Below are 22328 nucleotides of genomic sequence, written 5' to 3' on the forward strand. Positions count from 1 at the left end.
AGGGAGGATGCAGCAGGTGGGCGAGGCTATGGCCAGTGTGTGTGTGTGGGGGGTGGGGGGAGCGGATCTCCTCCAGCCTACAGAGGCAGCTCATCACTGGGGCTGCAAGCAGTGTGCGTGCTCCCCCCGCCCCAGAGCCAGGCCGGCTCAGCCGGGACACTACGGCACTCCGCACTCCCTGCTGCTTGGCGCACGAGGTCCACAGCATCCCCCTGCTCGCGGGGGCTTGTGGGAAACTCCCTAAACTCGGCATGGGGATTCCCCTCATCACTTCCCGCCTCTCTGGGAGACAGTGACAGGCTTCGACCAATCAGGGGGCGCGAGCTTAGGCGAGAGCGTCCAGCCTCGACCAACCAGCGGTCTCCAACCTGCGGCCGCGGCCAATCAGACCCCACCATCCCAGCAGGAAAAGCAACTGCCATGGAAACAGCCGGCAGCCCCGGCTGGGTCCCGCCGCCACGCCCACCAAGCGGGCCGAGGCGTGGATCCGTCCGCGGCCGCCGTTCGGCTCCAAGGGCAGGAGCACGCGTGGGTGGCCCCGCGGCTTCTGGGACCGGAGGGGGGGCGAGGGTTAGTTGGGGGGCGAACTCGCCTCCAGCCCAGAAAGGCTTCCGGGTTCCCCCACCCCGTCCAGCTGCGCGGCCGACGGCACCGGGGCGAGGGAGGGGCCGTGGTGCCGCGTTGGGGAAAGACCCCGCGTGGGGAGGGGCTGGCTGGCTGGCTGGCTGGGCGGCCAGTGGCCGCTCCTCGCCCAGGTGGTCGCTTGAGAGACGAGGCCGCAGCACCGTGGCTCGGGCCGGGAGGTTCTGCTGAGCGCGCCGCTGGGCCCGCGGGAAGCTCCAACAGCCGCCCGCCCGCCCCGTCGGGCCTCGCATCATGTTTGCACTTGAGCCCCCGACAAAAGGCGCCTGCTGGAGAGGCCGGCCGGCCGGCAGGCAACCGCCCGGTAGCGACCCCGGCGCGACCCGTTCGCCAGGCGGCAGCGGAAAGGCCGCCCCGGACCCCGCCAGTCAGGGAGCGGCCCTCGGGCCCAGAGCCGCGGGACGGCGATGGCGCCGCCTCTGCTGACGGGAGGCAGCCGTGCCCCGCGGTGCAGCAGGCTTCGGGCGCGCTGTCGGAGCTCCCCGCGGGCCCAGCGGCGCAGGCTACGGCCGCTCAGGGGCGGGGCCTGCGAAGGAAGCGGAAGCGAAGCCCACGTGGGCGGCGGGGCGGGGCGGTCTCTGATTCTCCTGCGTGCTCGGTGGGGGGGCCCGGGCGAAGGAGCGCGCGCGGGCGCCTGGCTTCGGGTGCGAGGCCGCGGGCAGCCCCTGCTGCGCGGACGCCTGGCCTCGGGCGGCCCGAGGGGTGGGGTGGGGGCCGGGCGGGGTCCCCGGGAGCGATGGTGAGCGGCGGGGGGCGCCGGGGGGGCGGGGGGCGGCGGCGGCGGCGCGCCCCCCTGCCGGCCTCGGCTCAGCGCCGCTCGCTCCGCGCGGGCTTCTCCCTCTTCCGCTGCAGTCGGCGGACCTGAAGTCCAAGGGCGAGAAGGACGCCGAGCTGGACAAGCGGATCGAGGCCCTGCGGCGCAAGAACCGGGCCCTCATCCAGCGCTACCAGGTGCGGGGCCGGATCCCCTCCCCGCCCCCGACTCCGCGCCCGGGCTGATGGGGTGGCGTGGCCGGCTCCCCCCCACCCCCCCCCCCGTGGGGCACACAGAGAGGAGCCAGCCAGGAGCCTTCGGTTGGGGGGGAGGCTGTGCTGCCTGGGGGGCTCCGCGGGACTGCCTGTCACGCCTCATTAACCCCCCCCCCCCAGGAGATTGAGGAGGACCGGAGAAAGGCCGAGCAGGAAGGCATAGCTGTGACAGGCTCCCGGCGGGGCCTGCCTGCCAATGGCCCCCATGGGGCGGACAGGAGACGAGGGGAGATGGCTGCCGCCCCCACCCTGACTGTTCAGGTCTTGCTGTCACCTGAGGTGAGACGGGGAGGGGTGCTGGGGAGGGAGGGAGGGAAGGGGGACCCTGTGGGCAGAGAGGTTCTGGTTTCAAGCAATCTGGTGGTCTTCCTCCTTCTCCCCCTACAGGAAAAACGTGTGGTGAGCAATGAGCGAAAGCCCCATGTCCCTCTCAGGGCCTCCCGCAGCAGCCCAAATGCTGGGGGCTCTGTCCAAGGGGGGCCTGCTTCCAGCAGGATCTCCTTGCGAGCCGAGTGCCGCCCAGAACAGCCCGGCTGGAAGGCGACCGATGAAGACAGCACAGGTATCAGCAAGCGGGGCCAAGGAGGCCAGAGGACACGGGGGCGTGGGGGCCCTGCAGGAGATGCTGGCCCAGACAGGAGATCCAAGGTGAGGTATCAGCCCTGAGTAAATGCCGGTGGATTGGGGCCAGGCTCCAGGACCCCACCCTAAGTGATCCTCCTTTCTCCAGGAGTGGGAAGAGCGCCGCCGGCAGAACATTGAGAAGATGAACGAGGAGATGGAGAAGATTGCGGAGTACGAGCGAAGCCAGCGGGTGAGTCTGAGCCCTGGGGTGGGGGGGCGGGGGGGCAGACGAGACCCACTCGGCCTCTTCTCTCTTGTGCCACTCAACTTAACTGGCCAGCCCTGGTTTTATCCCCTTGGATTGGGCTGGAGACTCCGGAGGGCCTCTTCACCACACTTCTCTTCCTCTGACAGGATGGACTACAAGAGAAGAATCCTGTGCGCAACTTTCTAGATGACCCCCGGCGCAGCGGCCCCTTTGCAGAGTCCAGCCGGCGAGAAGGCAGCCGGCGACACATCCGCAACTGGGGGGGAGCAGACTTTGACAAGGTCAAGACTGGGATGGAGCAGGGCAAAGTGCGGCCTCCTTCGGTAGGTGCTGGGGAGGGGGTCTGGCAAACGAGGGTGTGAGAGGGTGAGGCGAACTCGAATCTGGAAAACCGGGTTTGATTTCCTACTCCTCCATGTCATCGGTGGAGTCTTCTGGTGGACCAGATTTGTTTCCCCACTCCTACATTCCTGCTGGGTGACCTTGGGCTAATCACAGTTCTTGGAAACTCTCTCAGCCCCACCTACCTCACAAGGTGTCTGTGATGGGGAGAGGAAGGGAAAGGGGTTTATAAGCCCCTTTTGAGGTTTCTTGCAGGATTCTTTGTCTTAAAGTCCTATTAGAGAAATAGACAGCAAAGTACTTCTTTTAGGCCTACTTCCAGACAGCCTTCCTGGGAAAGAATCATTTTGGCCACTCAAAGAAATAGGATCTGCCCTTTCCAGCAATTCAAGCAGATAATTTAATTTTATAAACTGTAATTCTGTATGTTAGGGAAGAATTTGTCAAATAAAGACAGTGGCAGATTATGCAAAAGCCTCCAGAGAGTATGCAACATTCTAAACTTCACCTGAATACATAGCGGTTATAGTTTCTTTAAGAGGTAGGCAAATCATATTTTAAACAGGTAGGCAAAGTGATGGGGAGTGTGCAAGCTGCCAGCAGAAACCTGATCCAGTCTGTTAGAGGCCCACTTGCACAGAGGAGGTGGGAATTAGGAATAAACGTGGAACAGTTTGGAACTTTGGCAGCAGCTTGTCCCGGAAATACAACTGATTATTTTTCATGAATAATATAATGATCCCCTAGGCTGCATCTCGATAGCAACTTTTTATCAAATGCTCCAAATATAGGATCTGCCCTATAGGCGAAGGCGAAGACAACTGTGTTTAAGGAGGTCTGTTATCTCTGTATCCAGTTTAATGAATTGCTTTGTTCACAAATGGCTTGACTTCTCATTTATTTCGCATAGCAGATGAACATACCTTGGCTGTGCAGCTCTGTGGAAATATAGAGACCATGCATGCCAGCTGGGGCAGAGCCAAGGCCCAGCACCCTGTTTCCAGGCCAGATAGGTAGGCAAAGGCTGTTCTCTTCTGGCCTCAGCAACAGCATTGTGGGCATTCTGGTCGACACCATTTGAAATTGAAAACCAGGAGTACCTCTGACAGAGCTGCTGTTGCAGAAAGTTTTTGTGAGCTTGAGCTCCATGTGTTAGATGCGGACATGAAACCTTTATGGTGTTGCAAAATTCTTACTCAACCTCATCTGAGACGCATGCAATGACTTTTAGTCCCTCTGAATCTTCTTCCCACCAGTTTCTTTGGGTGCTTCTGCATCATGATATTCTGCAGGTGAAAAATGTATTTCTGCCTATGCAGAATTTTCTAAACTTTGACCTTTAACTCTGCCTTTCTTAACTGGAAAAGTCTGGGACCCCTTGGAGCCAATGGGGGATGGACTTAGGAGATTCCAACCAGCTACCCTGTAGATCTGGTGAATGCTAGACAGTGCTATTGTTAGAAGGATTGATTGGCCAAACCCAAAAGGGTGCTCACCAATGGCTCATCATCCTGGAGAGAAGTGACTAGTGGGGTGCCACAGGGTTCTGTTTTGGGCACAATGCTATTCAATATTTTTATCAACAGTTTGGATGATGGAATAGAGAGCATGCTGATCAAATTTGCAGATGACACCAAATTAGGAGGGGTAGCTAATACCCCAGAGGACAGGGTCACAATTCAGAATGACCTGGACAGAGTAGAGAGCAGGGCCAAAACAGACAAAATTAATTTCAACAGAGATTAATGTAAGATACTGCGCTTAGGCAGAAAAAATGAAATGCACAGATAAAGGATGGGTGACACCTGGCCTGACAACGGAACATGTGATAAGGACTTGGGAGTCTTGGTACACCACAAACTGAACCTGAGTCAGCAGTGTGATGTGGCAGCTAAGAAACCCAATGCAATTCTGGGCTGCAACAATAGGAGTATAGTATTTATTCTGCATTCATCAGATCTCACCTGGAATAACGTGTCCAGTTCTGGGCACCTCAATTCAAGAAAGATATTGACAATCTGGAACAGGTCCAGAGGAAGGCAACCAAAATGGTCAAAGGTCTGGAATCCATGACCTATGAGGAGAGGCTTAGGATACTGGGTATGTTTAGTCTGAAGAAGAGGTGATGTGATGGCCCTGTTTAAATATTTGAAGGGATGTCATGTTGAAGGAGCAAGGAGTAATGGATTCAAGGTATAGGAAAAGAGATTCCACCTAAACATTAGGAAGAACTTACTGACATTAAGGGCTGTTCGACCGTGGAATGCACAGCCTCAGAATGTGGTGGAGTCTCCTTCTTTGGAGGTTTTTAAAAAGAAGCCGGATGATCGTCTGTTGGAGTTCTTTGTTTGTGTATTCCTGCCAGGCAGCGGGCTTGACTTGTGGTCTCCGCCAGCTCCGTGATTCTATAATGACGCATGCTTCCCTCTCATGGCTTCTTTAACTGTTCATTAGTCATGCTGGCATCCTTCCTAATCTGTATCATCTGTCCTGTCTAAGTCTCCTTCGCCCTGGTTTTCAGGAGCTGCCAGTCCTCCCAGAAAGTCTTGCTCTCCCTCCGTCCTCCTATGAAATCCCTTCATCAGAGGTGGGGCAATTCCTTGCTGGCCTGGACTCGTCCTCTCTGCAGCTGAGCTGGGTGTGGTCAGCTCCCTTTTCTCATTTGTCCCATTGAGGAGGTTCTCATCTGTGTCTGCCTACCTTCTCCTGCCAGGCTCGGGGTGGTGCCCGCCACCGGGAGGAGAGGCTGGACATGACGCTGTGCATGACAGGACGGGAGCGGGCCGAATATGTCCGTTGGAAGCAGGAGCGGGAGCAGATTGACCGTGAGCGCCTGGCCCGGCACCGGCAGGCCACGGGCGAGTGGCGCCGAGAGTGGGATGCCGAGAAGATGGACACCACGTAGGGCCCGGGCAAGGAGTGGCAGCGTCCAGTGGGCTCTGCTAGACTGGGAATGTTGAGGTGGGGGGAGGTAGTTCAGATGGAGGACTGGCTGAACTGGTTTCTGCTGGGCAAGTTCCCTGAAGCGAGGGAGACAGGGCTGCTGAGAGCTCCCCAGCTGAGATTCCATCAGGGTCACTGTGCAACTCCCTGCAAGACCCTAGGAAACCCCACTCGTGGCCTGGCTTCTGGCCCCTGCAGTTGGTGGCCTGGTGGAAACCAGGCTTGCAGGAATTTCCTGGGGACCTTTTTCCACTTAACTTTTTCTACCTTCTCTCATTTGTAGGTTTAAGGAGGGAGCCAAGCCTGGAGGGTCTCAGGGCAGCAAGCATGGTAAGGACAGCACTGCGGCATCAGCAGGGCACTCTAGGGCAGGGGGCTTGGGGGGGGGGGTTCCCTTACTGGAGAAAGGGTTACAGTTTCTGGAGAGAGGCAAGGTGTAGACATCATGGGGACGAATGTGTGGCAGTTATTCCACACCGAGCAGATGGGTGCTGCGGAGTGGGAGGTCGGGGAGGCTGCAGCAGCATCCTTCCCCCAACGAGCTGCGTCTTGATGCTGAATTGGCCTCAGCTGGAGCAGGGTGATCCTTGGCCACTGGCTGGGCAACAGATTAGGACTGGAGCACGTCTGCTTCCTCCCTCCCCTCCCCTCCCTCCTCCCCCTATCTCTCCCAGATGAGTCTAAGCGCCCCCCCAAGATGCCCACCTTCGGGTCACTCCTGCCTGAACACCCACCCCAGCGGCACAGGAAGGGCAGAGGCCGTGGGCACACACGGGGCTCATCCTCCAAGTCTTACAGGTGAGCCCGGTTTGGCATGATCCTGTGGGAGAGAGGGGCCTTTCTGGAGCGGAGCCCAGGGGAGTGGGGCATTTCCTTCCCTGCCCTTCCAGGCTGAGGGAAGTCTGATGTTGTCCTGTGCTCCCCTCTAGCATGCACGATAATCGCTGGGAAAAGGAGGAGGGGCCAGAAGCAGTGCTGGCTGAGATCAAGTCCGGCTCAGCCCCAGTGCGCCAGGTGAGACAGATCCGTGCTCTTCCATCGCATACTCTGTTTGGATCCCAAGGGCACAGGGGCTCTGGGGCCCTCCAGGATTTTCCCCAGGTCTTGTCTAAGTGGCAGCTTGGCCAGCCCCTGGATTGTTGATCTGCGCCCCCCCCCCCCCCGGACATCTGCTCAAACTTGACTCTGCCTCATTTCTCCTCCTCCAGGTGGAGCTGGCCGCCTCACCCCACACAGCGCCTGATGAGGACGAAGATCAGTGGGAGGATGTTAGCGAAGAGGAGGAGGAGGAGGAGGAGGAGGAAGGCAGTATCAGCCACAGAGTTTTCTCAGTGGCAGAGGCTCCCCCCACCCGCTCATCCCAGGACAACGTGGCCGAGCTGCCCAGCCAAGATGGGCCGCTCTCGCTTGTCATCCCCCCCTCTGAGCAGGAGACCTCAAATGAAGACAGCAAACCCTTGACCCCTTTCTCACCAGCAGAGGGATACCACCCAGTTTCTGACTGGGGGGAAGAGATGGAGCTGAGCTCCCCCCGGGCCAACTGCACTAAGAGTCCCTTGACACCTTTGGAAGATGTGGCCGTAGCCCCCCCATCTGGAGCCCTGGCAGAAGAGCCTGCAGAAGGGCTATGCACATCTAAGCCTGGAGGACAAGGTGGTTTGCAGGGGTGGGGGAGGCAGTGAGGCTTGGGAACTGCGGGGAAGGGGGAGTTGCTTTCTTGGCACCAAATTGCCTCCATTCTAAAACTCTCCCTCTTTCTGCAGGAACTGCTGTGGAACCCGCCCAGTGTCTGGCACCCAGAAGCAGCGGCAGCCCGGCAGAGATCCCAGACAGCCAGCAGGCATGTTTCTGTATTATTCATTTATTTATTCCATTTATACTCCACCCAACACTGAAGTCCCATGGCAGTTTAAAAGCCCCATTAAAACATACTATCCTAAAAACACAAAACATTAACATTAAAAACCACCATAAAAATCCTTTAAAAACTGTCAATAAAAACATCATTAAAAATCCCCACCTCATGCTCTCCCCACCCTGCAGCTGGCTCTCATTACCCTGCTGTGCTCCAGCTGCCAATTCAGGGTTCTCTCCCTGCCTCTCCAGGGCCTTCTGTGTGCTGGCCTCTCCCCTCTCTTTGGGCTTCACAGTAGAGGGCCTTTCCCCATCCCCCTTCTTTCACACAGCCAGGACGAAGAGCCTGTTGTGTTCCCAGAAGGGCTCTTTGGAAGGACAATCTTCTCACCCCCACCCCCCACCCCACCATCACCCAGGAGGAGCATATTTAGAATTCTCAGTGGAGGGAGATGTAATGAATTCAGCCCTTGAGGAGTTACAAGCATCATTAGCTGAGCCCAATTAAGGTCTTACCGAGCCTTCTGTCTGGCAGTGCAGATCTTCAGCCAGCAGAACAAACAGACAAGGTCTTTGAGTTAATGATTTTATGTACCTTATAAACTCGCGTATAAGCCGAATTTTTCAGCCTTTTTTAGGCTGAAAAATGCCCCCCTCGGCTTATACGCGGGTCATCCCCCCCCTGCCCCCGCAGAGCCACAGTGCTTACCTATGAGTGGCGAAGTCTCGGCCCCCCTCGGCCCCCCACTTTCTTTCTTGCAGGCTCAAAGTTTCAGGCGTTTCAGGGAAGCTGCCAGGAAGCTTCCCCTCGAGGCAGCCTGTCTATGGTTTTCTGCATTGCCCTTTTAAGAAAACCATAGACAGGCTACCTCTAGAGGCAGCTTCCCTGTAGACTTAGAGCTTAGAAAGCCGGCAGCTTCCCTGAAACAACGCCTTAAACTTTGAGCCTGCAAGAAAGGAAGTGTGAGTTAGTGAGGGGCAGGAGGCATTCTCTGCTTCGCTTTCTCCAGCTTTCAGCCACTTTCCCTCTCCCCAGACCCGTGTGCGCCACCTTGCCCCTCCTTAAAAAGCCTCCCAAAGGCTTCTGGGGCACTCCTTTCCTACAGCTGTGGCTCCTTTGCCGGCTCAGCACCCTGCCTCCTGATGGATCTTTCCCACCCTTGGCTTATTTGCGAGCCAATAAAATTTCCCAGTTTTTTGAGGTAGAATTGGGTGCCTCGGCTTATATGTGGGTCAGCTTATACGCGAGTATATACGGTAGCCTTTTTTATTAGGCAAGAATTTGACAAATAAAAACAAGTCTAAATTAATCCTACAAGTCTTGAAAAAAATGCATAGGTTTCCTAACATTTCCCAGAGTTCACTAAATACATGAGCATTACGATTCTCTATGATGAAGGCGAGGTAGGTATCAGCTGTTTGGCAGCATGCCGTGTCGAAGGGGAAACCCTGCCAAGCAGGAACATCCCCCCCTCTCTGATGGGAAGCAGGCAGCAGATTGCCCTCCGAATGCTTTTCCCAGAGAAGCTGCTGGGAACAGAAGTAGATTTTCCACACTTAAGCATGTGGTTAGTGGTGCAGTGATTAAGAGCTGGGGAGTCAGTCTGGTTTGTTTCTCTGCTCCTCCACATGGAATCTGCTGGGTGACCTCTTGATCGGTCACAGTTTCTCTGAACTCTCTCAGCTCCGCCTACCTCGCAAAGGTGCCTGTTGTGACTCCTTAAAGGTTGAGAAAAGCAGGGTATAAAAATGAGTTCTTTTTCAGCTCCTCCTTCGGCTGATGCCCCCACCACTGCCGGGAGGAAGGGCCGATGCTGAGCAGGGGGCACCACCTCTCTACTCTGGGCAATGAAGCAGTTTTGGGACCTCCAAGCTTCCCCCCCCCCTTCCCATAGAGGAGCGTTTCTCTCTTCTCCTGCTCTCTGTCCAGGCAGCTCTCCCCTGCCATTTGCCGGGAGCACGTAGCCTGCCTCGCAGTCTGGCATGGGGAGTGTGTGCGTGTGCGGGGCAGGGGAGATGGAGGTCTTGTGAGAGGTGGGGATTGTTGGCTAGGCTGACTGGCCTTTGTCGGTGTGAACTGAATCCTGTCCAAGGGGTGTTCCTCTTTGGGTGTGTGTGGGAGGGTGCTTGAGCAGAGACAAAGGGGAGAAAACGTTTGAGTGGTCAGGGAAATCCCCTCTAGCAGGAGGGCCTGAATGGGGTTCTTATCCACCAGCACCCTACCTGTGCAGATGAAAGGGGGCACTTTGCAGCTGGAACTAGCTCCAGGGCATTCTACCTGTTCTTCTGTGCCTTTATTTTGGAGGTTGTGGGGAATGGGGCTACCTCTGCTTTCCACTTGGGATACCCCCCCCAACTAACAGTGCTTCCACCTGGCAGAGCTTCCTACTCTTTAAACCCCACCTGCTTTAAACCCCACCTGTAGGAGCAGCCACCTGGTTTGGGTCAGGCCATTCCTTCTGGAGCATCATGGTCAGTGGATGCCTGGAGGGCTGGCCAAGATTAACACTGTCCTCTTGCCAGGGGCATATCTGGGGCAGGGGCGAGCAGGGGAGTTATTTGACCTAGATGCCATCTGCCTAGGTCACTTGTGTGTGTGTGTGGGGAGGGGTGCCAGGGTCACGTGGGGCGCTCTGCTTCCATAGGAAGCCTAATATGGCCACTACCAGTTGGGGGCTAGATTCCTGTTTTGTGATTTTTAACTCTCTTCCCCCCCCCCCTCGCCCCACCAGGAGACAGCCACGGTCTGAACCCCAGCGGTTAATGCTGCACCCATCCTTCCAACTAGGAATACCTCCCCAGGAAGGAGGAGGCTGGCTGACCCTCTGCGTGCATCAGGACATGGCCCCTCTGCGGGCCTTCTGCAAGTCTTCCATGCTTCTGGCTACAGATGAGGGTGGCTGCTTTGTGCCCACAGGGAGGGGACTGTGGCTGGCCCCCTTTACTGGAAGGCCGGAGTCAGGTGGTCTGCATGGCTAAACTGAAGGGACACAAGTAGTCTCCAAGGTCTCTCCCCTTCTTGTGCGGTGGGACATCTGGGGATGGGGAGTGTCACTGGGTCCTTTTCAGCCTTCCAAGGTGTATTCTCCTTTCCTGCTCCTCTTAGAAGGGGCAGGTGCAAACGCAGGATTCCACATTTGTATGGGTGCAGGAAAGGGACTTGGGGCGGGGGGGGGGGGGCGAGGCTGTGACCTTCCTGGGTGTTGTCCTCCTCCCACATTTCCTTGGGCAGTGTCTGTATTGACAGCCCCTCTGTATGATGCACAACTGAATAATTTCTTATAATAAAGCCTCTAAAGAGTTTGCGTACCTCTCCCTCGTGTTCTGTGAATGGGGTGGGGAGAAGAGCATGGAACAGAAAGCTTGCTCCCTGCCTGCTTCTGGTGTGTGTGTGTGTGTGGGAGGGGAATCATTAAGAACATAAGAACAAGCCAGCTGGATCAGACCAGAGTCCAGCTCTCTGCTACTCGCAGTGGCCCACCAGGTGCCTTTGGGAGCTCACGTGCAGGATGTGAAAGCAATGGCCTTCTGCGGCTGTTGCTCCCGAGCACCTGGACCAGGGGTAGGGAACCTGCGGCTCTCCAGATGTTCAGGAACTACAATTCCCATCAGCCTCTGTCAGCATGGCCAATTGGCCATGCTGGTAGGGGCTGATGGGAATTGTAGTTCCTGAACATCTGGAGAGCCGCAGGTTCCCTACCCCTGAACTAGATGCTGATCACACATTTGAGTTAGGAGAGGCTTACAACTGTTGCTTTTTTATGATGCACCTGATGTCATCAGTAAATCAGATTTCTCTGGATTGAACTCTCAGAAGAGATTAGGTGAGATTTCTCTGGATGGGTGTATGTGTAAGAGAGAGGGGGGTTTGGAAGAATTCCTAAAAGTAATTTAAGGAATTCACAGTTAACACTATGAAATCATTTGCAAGCAACTTTCAATCTGATAGATTGTCTCTGAAGCTAAATGCTTTAAAAAACCACAATTCTTAGGAAGCTACCTTGTCCAGATTCTCTACCTAGATGCAAGAGTAAAACATCTGGCTATGCTGGCACGGACCTGGAGCACTGCTTGTGCTGCCAGTGGGGACAGAGCTTGGAAGGACTGCTCCTGCCCGCTGGGGCCTGGTCTCGGGTGAAGTGTCCTCCTTGGAACAGGAGGGCGGCTGGCTGTGAAGTCCCCCAATTCCAAAGCAGGGATGCAGTGAACCTCAGAGATGCCCCTGGGGCCAGACTCACAAAACTTGGGGGGACACAATAATCCACCCCCTCCACACACAAGAAGGGATTGTTTCTCAGCAGGGTGATCTCACCAGCCCTGCCAAATTAAGAGGAACCAGCCATTAGAGTCTGTCATCACCAGGAGGGGGTGCCCCTTGCATTTCCAGAAAGGTTGCTGGTGGCTCAGGTAAAATTTGGGCGTCAGAGTTTGCTGCGCAGCGTATCAGTGATTTCTTAGAACTGGAAGGGTCCAATGCTCAGCAATGCATTGACTGCAGGTCCACTTGCGCGTTTGAGGATGTTTGTGTGGTATGACAGAGTGTGACTGCCACACCACACACACATCCTCAAACGCACAAGTGGAACTGGCACGTGCAAAAGGGCCATGAACGGAGAAGTGGACAGCCTCGGGTTGCCCAACCTTCGAATTCCTCCCCCCCCCTTCCTCTTTTGAAGACTTCTCCCTCCGCAGCCTCTCCGCTGCTGAACGCAGCCAGCGCCCCTCTGTCCGCCTCTCTCTTTCCCTCCCTCCCTCCCCCCCACCCCGCCCCAAAGGGGGCACTCCAGGTGCTCCAGAAACACGAGCCAGGCAGCAGTGACCAGGTGCCAGCAGCAGCAGCAGCGGCGGGCTCGGCGTGCGGGGCAGCGAGAGCATGGGCTTCTGCAGGCGAAAGCCTCGGACGGCCAGCCACTCGGCCACCCTCCCCCCCCTTCTCCAGGGTCAAGGATTTCTGGACCAGGACAGACCTCTCTGGAGCGGCGGCCCGTCGGGGGCACTATTGGGGGCTAACCGGGACGGCTCTGCGGCGCCTCTCTCCACCGGGCCAGGGCAGGGATTTGAGAGTCCTTCTCCAGCCCCCCCCCCGGCAACCCCCCCCCCCCCGACCCGCGACTCTGAGCAGCGAAGCGGCGCCGGCTCCCTGCAAGGCCGCCCGTCGCAGTCGTGGCAGCAGCAGCCTCCGGGCACCGCCCGCGCACTCACCCCTGCCTGGCCCAAGACACCGGCCGCCGCCCCCTCTGTCTGCGGCAGCCCCGGTCTGGCGCTCCGTTTTTATACCGCCAGGAAGAGGAAACGCTCTCCCGGGACCTGCACGGCCGCGTTGTGGGTCAGCTGTGCCCCCGCCCCCGAGAGGCCAGAGGCGGCCCGCTGGGTGGGAGCCCTGGCCGCCGGGCCCTCGGCTTGGGCGCCGCAGAGTTGCCAGCAGCAGCAGCAGCAGCAGCAGCAGGAGGCCTCCCGGCCGTCCCGGTCCCAAACAGACGGCGAGGCCTCGACAGGACCGTCGGGGTCGCTCGCGTGGGCCGCGCCGGCAGGTTTGCTGGCGAGAAGCCCCGGGCCCCGTGTTGTGCTCTGAAGCACAGGCGGCGCTCCCGCCTCCCCTTCTGCTGGCCTGGGACCGCCGGGCAGGCGGGCGAGCCCCGTCCCTCTTTGGCCGCCAGTGGCTGACCCAGGCCCGGGGAGCGCTTCCCTCCCGCGGCCTCCTCTCCCTCCTCGTCCGAGTTGCCAGCACGAACCTACCGCCCCACAAGCTGCTGCTGCTGCTGCGGGAGGGAAGTCAGCCGCGGACTCCGTAGCCCGACCCCCACCCCACCCCACCCCACCCCCGCCAAGCCTGCGGGAGGACCTCTCCCTCCGTCCCTCCCTCCCTCCCTCCCTCCCGTAGTTTCCCACCTTCGCAGGAGAGGCGGAGACCCCGTGAGACGCCCAGCCGGGCTTAGCCTCGCCCCCCCCCCCCCGTCCCCAGAACAGCCGTCGGAGGAAGGACTCGCTGTCCACACCGGCCGGGGCGCCCTCGCTCGGCTCCCCCCACGTTTACAGCCCATGAAGCGACTCGGGACTACTTGCCGCAAGCAGGCTCGCTCGGGTCCCTCCCCGCCCTCCAGCTCCTGCGGCCTTTGGGCTCTCGAGGAGGGGGCTTTGCAGCCCCTGACTTTCGCCCTGGCAGGGTTGGCCAACAACAACAGTCCTGCAGCCGGGGCAAGAGCACTGTCCGCTGCGAAGAAAGGGGCTCCAGCCGGTTCCTCCTTGCCCTCCCCCCGGAGTTCCACGTGTACTTTAAAAGTTCCATCCTCCCCTTGACAAGTTTCATCTATATCATCCCCCTCCCTCATACTCTCTCTCTCCCAGGAGCCCCCACCCTGCCAGGGGACCCACTAGGTTCCCTCTGGTCCCAGCTCTGTTGGCAAGTGAGGGACTGAACCGCCAAACACACTTTGGGGAAAAAAAAAACCCAAAAGAGAGGAGGCTGCCCCCCTCCCCAGCCAGGTCACCATGAAGCGGCATAGGGCAGAGGCGTAGCTAGGGCAAATGGAGACCGGTGCAAAATCGGACTTTTGCTGCCCCCCCCCCAATTCCAATTCGTTTGTTTTTTGTTTTTTTGTTTTTCAGTTTTCGGCCCGCAGGGGGCGTATTTTTTAGGCTAGCAGCATCAAAAATTCAGGGTATCTTTAGGAGGCTCTCCTGATGATACCTCCCAGGTTTGGTGAAGTTTGGTTAAGGGGGTCCAAAGTTATGGACTCTCAAAAGGGTAGCCCCATCTACTATTAGCTCCCATTGGAAACAATGGGAGATGTGGGCACACCGTTTGGGGGTCCATAACTTTGGACCCCCAAAACCAAACTTCACCAAACCTGGCTGGTATCAGCAGGAGTGTCACCAAACAATATCCTGAAATTCTGGTGCCGCTATCCTAAAAACTGCGCCCCCTGCTCGCTGACAAAGTAAAAACACTAAAAATATCAAAAATACATTTTTGCTACGCCCCCAGGAGCGTGCCTGGTTCTAAGCGCACCCCCCCTTCCCTGTGGTAGCTACACCACTGGCACAGGGCTTCGCAGAGGAGTCCACAGCATGGCTTCATGGAGGGGCAAGGGCCAGGCTGGCCGGCCCAACAGACGGCTTGGACCCCTCCCCCCCTTGCCATCAGGCACAGAAAGCAAAGGTCATAGCAGTCAACAGACTTCCTGGGCCATCTGGGAGGTGGCAGCAGCAGCTTCATAAAGTTACCAAAACAGAGAGCAAGGTAAACAATCAAGTACCAACCATGCAATGCCCTCTTAAGCCAAAAGAATTAAATGCTGTAATCTATCTATATATATAAAAAGCAAACAGTGACTTTGTTAGTCACTCCCTAACGCCGGAACGGCTGGACAGATTGCCCCCAAATTTTTCACATGATGTTTCTCCCTGTTGCGGGCAGGTAATGGGACCTTCAAATCACCGAAAGTCCATACCTGAGCCAGGTAAAACGTCTTTTTCCTGGCGCACCAGGCCATGAAGCTGTTTGTGTTTAACTGTCACCCTTAGAATGTTCGTGCAGCCTGTCTGTCTGTGGCCTGAGAGCTTAGAACGTCCGTGCAGATGGGCAGAGATGAGCAGTGAAAACAGTAAATAGGTAATACTGGTAGGTAATACGAGTGGAAGTGAAACACATACACACTTTGCCGGGTGAGACATCAGGTGGAGTCCCCCCCTCACATGCAGGTAACTTTCACTCCCTGTGCCTCACCCACTGCTACCACACAATCACATCCAGCTCATCATCACACACCTCACTCTACCCTCCCTCACGTCCAACCACCACTTACCCACTTCCTCACCCATATTCGCCACAGCTCTCTTTTACTACAAGTGAGCTGGAGTTTGCAATTTTCTTCTAAGAACATCCGCGGGGTGGGGGCGAACCAACACTACTGGCTCTGCTTCTTTTGCACGTGGCCCTTTACGAACCCAGGGAGCTGGCCTCGATCTGAGCGCCTCACCCCCCTGCCTCTGCTGCCTGACTGGGATAGCCTGCTTGCCCCAGTTCTGCCTCACCCAAGCCAGGACTGTGCGTGTCAACCAGCCTCATGGACAGCGGGATTCACACTCTGGACAGTTCCGTTGTGGAATGGAAAGGGTTATCTTATACTAAAAAAAAAAAAGACACCACCATATAACAATGTGAACTGAAAAGGGAAAGAGGGATTCCATTTGACTACCCCAAAAGGCTATGCTGGGGATCATTGGACCTGCATGGACATCTGCGTGGGTTGCAGACTGTGATTAGAAGGACAATTGCCACAGCAACGCGTGGCTGGGCCCTGCTAGTATATATATAAAAAGCTAACAGTGACTTTGTTAGTCATGCCCTAATGCCGGAATGGCTGGACGGATCACCCCCAAATTTTCACATGACGTTCCTCTCTCTTGCGGGCAGGTAATCGGACCTTCAAATTGCCGAATGTCCATACCTGAGCCAGGTAAAACGTCTTTTTCCTGGCACACCAGGCGATGAAGCTGGCTGTGTTTAACTGTCAACCTCAGAATGTTCATGCAGCCTGTCTGTCTGTGGCCTGAGGGGTCGGTATGCCCTTAGCATGTTTGTGCAGATGGCCAGAGATGAGCAGTTAAAGCAGTAATATGAGTGGAAATGAAACACATACACACTTTGCCGGGTGAGATATCAGGTGGGGTTTCCCCCCTCACACGAAGGTAACTTTCACTCTCTGTGCCTCACCCACTGCTACCACACAACACACATACTCTCATACACATCCAGCTCATCCTCACACACCTCACTCTGCCCTCCCTCACATCCAACCACCACTTACCCACTTCCTCACCCATATTCGCCACAGCTCTCTTTTACTACAAGTGAGCTGGAGTTTGCCTTTTTCTTCTAAGAAAATCCGCAGGGTGGAGGCGAACCAACACTACTGGCTCCGCTTCTTTTGCACATGGCCCTTTAAGCTGGCCTCGATCTGAGCGCCTCACCACCCTGCCTCTTCTGCCTGACTGGGATAGCCTGCTTGCCCCAGTTCTGCCTTCCCCAAGCCACGACTGTGCGTGTCAACCAGCCTCATGGACAGCGGAATTCGAACTCTGAATAGTTCCATTGTGGAATGGAAAGGGTTACCTTATACTAAAAAAACAAGACACCACCATATAACAATGTGAATTGAAAAGGGAAAGAGGGATTTCATGTGACCACCGCAAAAGGCTATGCTGCGGATCATTGGACCTGCATGGACATCTGTGTGGGTTGCGGACTGTGATAAGAAGGACAATTGCCACAGCAATGTGTGGCAGACCCTTAAATATATTCTAAAGTGCCTGTATGACACTTTAGATGTATTTTACACTGTGAGCGGCGGTGAATTGTAGTGGACAAAAGCAGGTGCATTCTAATCCCGGAGACGCTGGGTTCCGTTTACAAACCATGAAGCTTGAGATGTGGAGGCTTATCTGGGGAATTCAGAATAGCCTGTGCATTCCCACACACACCAGCTGGGTGACCTTGGGCTAGTCACAGCTTTTCGGAGCTCTCTCAGCCCCACCCACCTCACAGGGTGTTTGTTGTGAGGGGGAAGGGCAGGGAGATTGTAAGCCCCTTTGAGATACAGGAGAGAAAGGAGGGATATAAATCCAAACTCCTCCTCCTCCTCCTATTGCTTTATATATGGCACCAAGGTCTTAACTGGTTTTAACCCCATGTGCCGCAATAATCTCATTGTTATTCATGCCGTGATTTACATAATGTTAATCGGTGCTGATTAAACCAAACAAACCCAAATATAAACAATTCCCTTGCCGGGATTCAGTGAACGTAAATAATCCCATGCAGCGGGAGTAAGTACAGTTCATGTGCTCAGGAACACACACAATTGATTAGTGACAGACCAGTCCTGGATTTCTCTGTCTGCATGTGTAAATCTTCAATACGGAAGCTCTGTTTGTGCACTCACAGCATCCATATCGGGCACTAGACCAATGAGACTTCGGTCTGCTGGTCCGTCAATGTTTAGAATGCTCCGTGCGTTAGAGGCGTTTTCATTTTCACTTCTTCAGTATTTGCTTAATCATGTAAGACTATCCAACATACATGGGATTCTAGTGTAATAAAATAAATATAAAATAATATCTTCAATTTTATAACCTTTATACTTATATTATAAATTTCTATCTCTACCCTTATAAATTGCACTCAAACTCCAATCTTTCTAATAATGAAAGCTGTGTTTCACATTACTTATCATTTCAATCATTATATTTCTCATATATTTCAGTTCATTCAATATCTATTATAACTTACATGACTCTCTGTGGAGCTGTATTTTCCCAAATTGGCTCATTGTCTGTTTATTGTCAGTCCTACTGGTTTTTTGTGACCTGTTAATCAGTCGCACCTGTGATGGTAATCTGCTGGTGCATGCTGTGATGGATTTGCCCACCCTGAAGGGTTGGTGTGTGTATTTTATGGCCTTGTGAGACAGGCCTTGGCAGAAGCCAGAGAGAGTCAGTAAACAGCACACTCCATATAAGGAGGCCCTACCTGATTGGCTGGCAGAAAACACAGTTCGCCTGGTGCCACAGGTAGGAGCCAAAAGGGCTGAGTATATATAAGCAGGGAAGAGCCTGTGACATGGTTCCTGAATTCAGAGAGACTCTGAGACGCACAGAGAGATCTGACTTAGCAGTGTGCTGACAGGAGTCAGAGAGCTCTATTCAAACTGAGGAGCCTTGTTAGAGTGTGGAGGCCCTGAGTTTTGGTGGAAAGTGACCCGCCAGTCAGTGGCTAGACAGCTTGTCTGTCCAGACCTAGTGTCTGTCCAACCCCTGTTCCAAATCCTGTCTGGGAAGTCCAAAGGGGCAGTGTGGCCTATCAGGGGACTAAAGGAGGGAAGGGGGCTTGGGTATGCCAGGATCCTTCTAGACTTAGACGTGGGATTGTGGGGGAACAAGAAGGGTGTGTGGATCAGTCGTTGAGGCTAGAGTCTGTGTATAAAAGCTAGAAGCTGTGTGCTTAACAACTAAGAAGCTGAAACTTGCGTATGTAAAAGCAAAAGTAACTGAAACCTCTTTAAGAGAAAGAGTGAAGTGAACATAAGAACATTAGAATAAGCCAGCTGGATCAGACCAAAGTCCATCTAGTCCAGCTCTCTGCTACTCGCAGTGGCCCACCAGGTGCCTTTGGGAGCTCACATGTAGGATGTGAACGCAATGGCCTTCTGCGGCTGTTGCTCCCGATCACCGGGTCTGTTAAGGCATTTGCAATCTCAGATCAAAGAGGATCAAGATTGGTAGCCATAAATCGACTTCTCCTCCATAAATCTGTCCAAGCCCCTTTTAAAGCTATCCAGGTTAGTGGCCATCACCACCTCCTGTGGCAGCATATTCCAAACACCAATCACACGTTGCGTGAAGAAGTGTTTCCTTTTATTAGTCCTAATTCTTCCCCCCAGCATTTTCAATGAATGCCCCCTGGTTCTAGTATTGTGAGAAAGAGAGAAAAATTTCTCTCTGTCAACATTTTCTACCCCATGCATAATTTTGTAGACTTCAATCATATCCCCCCTCAGCCGCCTCCTCTCCAAACTAAAGAGTCCCAAACGCTGCAGCCTCTCCTCATAGGGAAGGTGCTCCAGTCCCTCAATCATCCTCGTTGCCCTTCTCTGCACTTTTTCTATCTCCTCAATATCCTTTTTGAGATGCGGCGACCAGAACTGGATACAGTACTCCAAGTGCGGTCGCACCACTGCTTTTTATAAGGGCATGACAATCTTTGCAGTTTTATTATCAATTCCTTTTCTAATGATCCCCAGCATAGAGTTTGCCTTTTTCACAGCTGCCATGCATTGAGTTGACATTCCCATGGGACTATCAACTGAGACGCCCAAATCCCTTTCCTGGTCTGTGACTGTTAGCACTGACCCCTGTAGCGTGTATGTGAAGTTTGGATTTTTTGCCCCTATGTGCATCACTTTACATTTTGCTACATTGAACTGCATTTGCCATTTCTGAGCCCACTCACCTAATTTATCAAGGTCCACTTGGAGCTCTTCGCAATCCTTTGTGGTTCTCACCACCCTACATAATTTGGTATCATCTGCAAACTTGGCCACCACGCTACCCACCCCTACTTCCAGGTCCTTTATGAATAGGTTAAAGAGCACTGGTCCCAAAACGGATCCTTGGGGGACACCACTCCCTACATCTCTCCATTGTGAGAACTTCCCATTTACACCCACTCTGTTTCCTGTTTCTCAACCAGTTTTTAATCCATAGGAGGACTTCTCCTCTTATTCCTTCATTGCTGAGTTTTCTCAACAGTCTCTGGTGAGGAACTTTGTCAAAAGCCTTTTGGAAATCCAAGTAGACAATGTCCACCGGTTCACCCCTGTCCACATGCCTGTTTACACCCTCAAAGAACTCTAGTAAGTTTGTAAGACAGGATTTGCCTCTGCAAAAGCCATGCTGACTCTTTCTCAGCAGGTCTTGCTTTTCTACATGTTTTATAATTTTATCTTTAATGATAGATTCTACTAATTTACCAGGAACAGATGTCAAACTGACTGGCCTGTAATTTCCCGGGTCCCCCCTAGATCCTTTCTTAAAGATTGGTGTGACATTGGCCATCTTCCAGTCTTCAGGGATGGAGCCTGATTTCAGGGATAAGTTGCATATTAAAGTGAGAAGATCAGCAATTTCATGCTTGAGCTCTTTAAGAACTCTTGGGCTCTAAGCTCCCCAAGGGCAGGATCTATCCCATGAGCCCTGTTGAGGATGCTGCTTTGCGGTCCTTTTTAGATAAGAATATTGCCCGCGGATTTATTCAGAAAGCTAGTAGTGCTTATGCTGCCCCAGTGCTATTTGTGAAAAAGAAAGATGGCTCTCTTCGGCTCTGCACCGATTATAGAGGTCTTAATGCCGTTTCCGCATCAAACAAATATCCGCTCCCCCTTATCAAGGACTTGTTGGCCAACCTGGGCTCCGGTCGGATCTTTACTAAACTGGACTTGAGAGAAGCATATTACCGCGTTCGAATGGCACCTGGCTACGAGCACCTGACAGCTTTTAACACTCGCTATGGGCAGTTTGAATACTGTGTTATGCCATTCGGCCTGAAGGGGGCGCCAGCAGTCTTTCAAAGTCTTATTAACGGCGTTCTGAATGACTTCTTGTTCAAAGGGGTGGTTGTGTATTTAGATGATGTGTTAATATATTCTCAGGATGAGCAGTCTCACATTGCTTTGGTTAGAGAGGTGTTATCCCGTCTGCTTGCCAACTCCTTGTTTGTGAAACTTTCCAAGTGTGAATTTCATAAATCTCAGCTGGATTTTTTGGGTTACTGCATCTCAGCTGCTGGATTACAAGTGGACCCGGCCAAAGTAGCTGACGTGCTGGCTTGGAAGGCCCCCAGCTCTCGTAAACAGCTCCAGTCCTTTTTGGGTTTTGCTAATTTTTACCGTGACTTCATCCCCAATTTTTCCTCTCTGGCCCTGCCTCTCACTGACCTTTTGCGCACCAAGGAGCGGGGGTCCGCGGCTGCCCGCCCTGGTGCCAGTTTGCCCTGGAACTCTGCTTGCCAGGCTGCTTTTGATGCGCTTAAAGCTGCTTTCACCTCTGAGCCTGTTCTGGCCCATCCTGACCCCTCCCGTCCCTTTGTGTTGCACGTTGATGCCTCTGATAAGGCTCTCGGTGCCGCCCTGCTCCAGCGGGACTCTGATGGTCGCCTTCACCCTTGTGCCTACCTTTCCCGCAAGTTTTCGGGCGCTGAACTGAACTGGACTGTTGGTGATAAAGAGACCTGTGCTATTAAGGTTGCTCTGTCTGTTTGGAGGCATTTTTTGGAGGGAGCTGAACAGCCCTTTGAGGTCTGGACTGACCATAAGAACCTAGCTGCTTTGTGTACCCCGGGCCGTCTGTCGGCTAAGCAGCTGCGTTGGGCGGATTTCTTTGCTCGGTTTCGGTTTACTGTTCATTTTTTCCCCGGCAAGACCAACCGTCTGGCTGATGCTCTCTCCAGGTTGCCGGAGGAGGGGGAGCCTCGGCTGCAGACTGTTCCTCCCCGTACGGTTCTCTCCCCCCGGCATCTGGGCTTAGTGGTCACCCGCTCTCACAAGCAGGCTCCTAGCCCTCCTGGGCTCACCCCACTGGATCATCTCCTCTCTGGCTTTTTGGAGGCTGGCAAGTCCCCAGTCTCGAAGGAAGAGGGGGGTGACGGGCTGACACTACTGAATGGTCTTTGGTATCAGGGATCCCTGCTGTTTGTCCCACCCTCATTGCGTGCCCAAATCCTCCACCAGGGCCATGATGTTAAGTCTGCTGGCCATTTCGGCTTTGTAAAAACCCTGCACTTGTTGAGAAGGCAGTTTTGGTGGAGGACCATGCGTACAGACATTGAGAACTACATCAAGGGTTGCCCTGTGTGTGCCATGGCCAAGACCATCCCTGCAAAGGCCCAGGGCCTGTTACAGGACATTGCTTTACCTAGTGCTCCCTGGCAAGTGATTTCTATGGATTTCATTACAGATCTGCCCCTGAGTCATGGCAAAATGGTGATATGGACTGTTGTGGATTTATTCTCTAAACAAGCCCATTTTATCCCTTGTACTTCTATTCCCAGTGCTCAGAAACTGGCTGAACTGTTCATGTTGCATATCTACCGTTTGCACAGCCTCCCAAAGAAGTTAATTTCCGACCGCGC

The 22328-nt window shown here is 54.3% G+C and overlaps 2 protein-coding genes across 8 annotated transcripts in view; both read left to right on the forward strand.

Moving 5' to 3' along the window:
- Positions 1-22328, forward strand: part of SPTBN4 (spectrin beta, non-erythrocytic 4) — a 573187-nt gene that overhangs the window by 403302 nt on the left and 147557 nt on the right. The window lies entirely within an intron of this gene.
- Positions 1246-10945, forward strand: CCDC9 (coiled-coil domain containing 9). Its single transcript, XM_048492882.1, has 13 exons — positions 1246-1381; positions 1495-1593; positions 1792-1950; positions 2059-2319; positions 2402-2485; positions 2650-2826; positions 5559-5746; positions 6072-6118; positions 6463-6586; positions 6718-6802; positions 6997-7441; positions 7552-7628; positions 10375-10945. The coding sequence occupies exons 1-13, from the start codon at positions 1379-1381 to the stop codon at positions 10390-10392; spliced, it is 1767 nt and encodes a 588-aa protein (XP_048348839.1). The 5' UTR covers positions 1246-1378; the 3' UTR covers positions 10393-10945.

The sequence above is a fragment of the Sphaerodactylus townsendi genome, linkage group LG04, assembly GCF_021028975.2.
Source record: "Sphaerodactylus townsendi isolate TG3544 linkage group LG04, MPM_Stown_v2.3, whole genome shotgun sequence".
Classification (NCBI taxonomy): Eukaryota; Metazoa; Chordata; class Lepidosauria; order Squamata; family Sphaerodactylidae; genus Sphaerodactylus; species Sphaerodactylus townsendi.